Consider the following 4,650-nt stretch of genomic DNA (forward strand, 5'->3'; position numbering starts at 1 on the left):
TAGAAATAAGTGATTATGGAGAATAGTTGAAAGCTAGAATGAGGTTTAACAACACTTTCCCACTTTACAACATTTTTATTTAGTTAGTTGAATACAAAGCCCATATTTTTGCATCATGTACAAACAAACGTATTGAAACCTGTGCTTCCAAACCATACAAAGAAGAATGAGAACAGATCCACCTCATGGAAATTGCTGAATTTCTTAGGCAAAGATGCATGTGCTCAACTTTGTTACTGAAAGAAGCCAAAGCAGTGGTCACCAGGTACACTTTCACAGTTTCTGTCTCGTTTTCTGATTTGTGAGACGAAGCATTGTTTAATTTGTGGGTTAGGTGGATATGTGAGAAGTACATGAGAGTATGATGTGGCAGCTGTTAAACTAAAAATTGGTTATTCAAAACGCAAAGACCAATGAATACTATTAGGTTCTAAAATCATGGAAGACTGATGTGTGCGTGCAGATGATATTTACACATCAGCTGTTAGTTAGTTTGCCAAAGCAGACAGCATATTAGTCTCTGAATGTTCTTTCTTTTGTAAAAGTGTTCGGGGCCCCTGATTTATATCTGCTTGAAATTTGTTTTCGGACATAACATTTGGGTTTCGTCTACCTTGTATTTATCTTTTGTGACACCTCTAACGCCATAAACTGCGTTATAATGGTAGTAGCCTCCCGTATTATTTCACCTGACACCATGCTGAAAGCTGTACAGTTACATGGCATCCTGTGTGAACTGTAGATCAAGGTGCCACAACAGGAAGCCACAAGCTATGACTTCACAAGAGCTGCCTGTGTAAACCTGGTTTAAGTTAAATGACTTTTAACTTTCTGACTCTCAGGTCTTGTGGTTGGTAGAATGTTTCCAGAGGCTGGTCGATTGGCCGGTGTGATGATGCAGGGATGCATCCTCAAGTTTTCATTGCTGTTCGAGGATAGTCCTTAACACATTGCAGTCCGGCCACAGGGACTGCTGCAGTCCCTTAGAAGATGTAGACTTTTGCACCTTTTTTCATGGCTTCTGGCCAAAAGATAGTGAAGAAAAGCAAGACCTTTTAACTTATGTTTGTATTATCATCCAATATCTCAACATCTGTTCAAAATTTTTTGAAAGATATCACATATTTACAGAATCATTATATTTTGAAAAGTAGAAGATTCAGAGATAGAAAAAAGTTTGTAATTGCAATAAACCAGAATTTATTATAAAATAAATGTACAAAACTATTTCATTGAATTTCTACAAGTCTTTTCATTGAGCAAAATTTGTCTTTGTGTGATATTGCTTGAAATAGACAGGTAAACACAATACTGCATTACATTCTTCACACCACCATCTGGTCTCCCTTCTCACTCATTTGGCAGTACTGCGTGCACCCTTCTCAGAGTAAACAATGCAGTATCTTGATGCATAGTTCTGGCTTCTTGTCGATGGAATGTGAGTGGGGAAATGCCTTGCTGTTAGACTGTGTCCTGCTGAACCCTTTTTCCCATCTTCGTTGAAGGTTGGTTTGTGAGATTAAAGGGACCAGACTGCTACGGTCATCGGTCCCTTCATTGAAGGCTTCGCCTGATTTCTTGAGTGTTTGTTTTCCCACGTTCACCATAGAACTAAACAAGCTGGTTCGTTTGTGAGAGACAGGCTGAAGTTTCTTGTACAGAATGTAAGAATTGACCACACACATGATAAATACATGAAAAAAATACCTTTTTCCACTATTTCATCGTTCGTTGTTGAATATAGTAGTAGGTCACTAGCTGATCTCCATGATCAACAGCAGTTTCATTTTCATTATAATCAAGTATGAGATCAGGCTTCAGTTTCTGTACCATTCCGGGCTCGGATTTTGTCTTTGTAAAACTACTTGTCATTCTATGTTTGGTAGAAAGGGCAAACACATCCCTAGTATCTTCCCAGTGAAGTGCTAGTGCGGAATTTGTTCTCTTGAATGCTATTTCAGCTCTTCTTAGATTATTCTGTTTGAATTCCTGTGGTAGGCCTCTTATGTTTCTCATTTCTGTGCCAACAGCAAGTGCGCCCTCATCAAACAATCTTTCAAATAATTTTACAGAAATATAAAACAGGTCCATGTACAGTGTATGACCCTTACGTAGATAACTGTTGCACAAACGTGGCACCACTGAATCTGCACTGTTGTATTTTTCACCTGCACCAATGTACACTGCACAGTTCACTACATATCCTGTTACTGAATCACTTAGAACGAAAAATTTTATACCATACCTGCTCGGTTTGTTCTTGATATATACTCGAAATAGAATTCTCCCTCTGAATGGACATAAACCTTCATCAACTGTGAGACTCTCGCCAGAATAAAAGCTATTCTTGCTTTTGAGTACAAAGTTATTAAAAAGAGGTCGGATTTTGTGTATAGGATCACGGTTTGGTTGACCACTTCGTCCGTAATTATCCGTGTTATTCACGTGAAGCATAAAGTGAATTGACCTAAATCTGTCTCTTTTTCATGATTTTTGCAGGCAAAGAGGAATCTAGGTGTAGCTCAATGCTCCATTAGTTCGTAACATTTGGTCAGTGGCACAACCGAGAATATAATTGTTATCCTTAAACACCAAGACTGACCATTATAATTACCATCTATTTAAGAACTATTTTCAGTTTCAAACCCCTCATCGTCAATTTCAGATCCATATTCTTCGAGCAGCCTCAGAATTTTCTCATCAGTCAAATTGTCCCCCATTTTAGAACAAACGTTTGCAATAAAGAGAACTACAGATTGTTTTGGCGTCTTTGGCACCATCTAGCGGTTGTCCGACATACTACAAGAACGAAAAACTCAACTCCAGACGTCATCGCACAGACGTAATTCACAGCAACCTGAAATAAAAATAAAGATTCTCCGAGCGCCGACTATTACGACAATAAATGCGCGCTCGTAGTTTCTACGGGCAGCGACCGGAATGTGCTAATCGATAATTTTTACTTTCCAATAAGTGAAGTACCTTGCCGAACAAAGAGCACTTTCTGTCTTAATTGTTATTGAAATTCGATACTTTTCTTAGCTCAGACTCAGATGTTGTTTGGCTACACGTAAAAATCATTATGAAATAATAAAACCTTTATTTAGACATCGGTGCGCTAGATTACTAGAGCCTCGTAAAGTTTACGATTGCAGTTGGTACCAGTTCGCGGTTCCCGCCAATCTGGTATTGTCAATAGGGTGTATAAAAGTGTTTTTTTTGGTAGTATACCTACTTATTTTGTATCTGACATACGATTGGAAACCTTATAATTGTAAATAACTAGTGATTAAAGTAAAAGTTAGGACTTCCTTTTAATAAAACATGAAGTAGTAAAATTTATGATGATTAAGTAGCAACGTAACGTTATCGTCACTAATGTTTTAGGGTGAAATATGCATCTAGATGTCCAGCATAAAAGACAGTGCCTTATCTCGATCTGTTATTCTGACCTGATGATTGAGGCGAAGTTTTTGAGTTCATTCTGTGTTATCAACATTAGGTTGTGAGATAAAATAAATTTAATCAACCTCCTTTGGCATCGTTTCAAAGTATTCCACCAAGGGCTTATTTAATACAGTATTTCTTTTTATAGTCGGTTCTACAGATACCAATAAATGACTCTGCAACCACCAGGTGCTTCACAGTCGATGTACCCAAAAGTATATCAGTACTTTTCACAGTGTGGAAATTATAGCCTTTGTCGATGGCACAAGAGCGCCATGAATAATAACCTTTTGTTTCTTTCCGACTTTGTTACATTAATATCAACGACGTCAAAAATTCAGTTGCAATGTAAAAGAGCCAATGGTTTGTCTTAAATTCTCTCTTCTACCAACTTTTGTGCAATTATATACCGCTAATCCGGAACAACCGTCAGAAATGTTAACAGCTGTCTCACAGTAGCACTGGTACCACAAAACGTCAACCACACTCGTCATTCCTCACTGTGCTGCCAAGTCAGAATACCATACATTGATTAGAATAAAGTTATTATTATAGCTACACATCGAAATTTACGATACTACTCATTGCAGTTACAACTCTGACAACACCAGCTGAACATTGATTAAAACGTTTTGAAAGAATGTTAATACCAGTGCCATAATAACATTATTTCCACGAATACTTTGACATTGTAGGAGAATAATCGAAGCGTATAAATTTTGCCCATTTTCAAATAGGTAGAGCCCACGTTTCCTATCAAAAGTTACTGTAATACCAGGGGTTATTCGTCCCTTGTAGCCTACTTGCTTCTGGTTGATTTTGCCCTTGTTTGTTTGTGGAAAAATAAGACTTAAATGTGCAATGAAAATATTTGTGAGAAAAAATTAAATTTTCCATTTATATTGTCTTATAATTCCATTTTGTATTTTTGTAGGTGCAAGCACACTGCACCCCTTACCTCCCCCCCCCCCCCCCCTCTTCATCTCTATGTGTGTGTGTGTGTCTGTTTTTGTGATGTCTTGTATACGATGACAGTTACTAAAAAAATTAGAAAAGCGTTCCAGTGGATCACGAGCAGTATGGGATGCAATGTGGTAAAAGGAAAGGATTAAGATGACTTTTTAGTGTCTAATTTGATTTATGAAAAATACATTTGTTTACAGCAATAAACAACAGACAGTACATCTTATTCTGTCACTCATC

General features: G+C 37.5%; 1 protein-coding gene across 1 annotated transcript; it reads right to left on the reverse strand.

The window, feature by feature from the left end:
• Window positions 1-1,716: 1,716 nt before the first annotated feature.
• LOC126335836 (piggyBac transposable element-derived protein 3-like) lies at window positions 1,717-2,454 on the reverse strand. The gene has a single exon (XM_049999304.1). It carries the CDS (start codon window positions 2,452-2,454, stop codon window positions 1,717-1,719), a length of 738 nt encoding a protein of 245 aa, XP_049855261.1.
• Window positions 2,455-4,650: the final 2,196 nt, after the last annotated feature.

The sequence above is a fragment of the Schistocerca gregaria genome, chromosome 2 (genome assembly GCF_023897955.1).
Source record: "Schistocerca gregaria isolate iqSchGreg1 chromosome 2, iqSchGreg1.2, whole genome shotgun sequence".
In the NCBI taxonomy this organism is placed as follows: Eukaryota; Metazoa; Arthropoda; class Insecta; order Orthoptera; family Acrididae; genus Schistocerca; species Schistocerca gregaria.

Coding starts and splice junctions, on each gene's coding strand:
- LOC126335836 (XM_049999304.1), bottom strand. CDS start 2,454: ATGCTTCACGTGAATAACACGGATAATTACGGACGAAGTGGTCAACCA.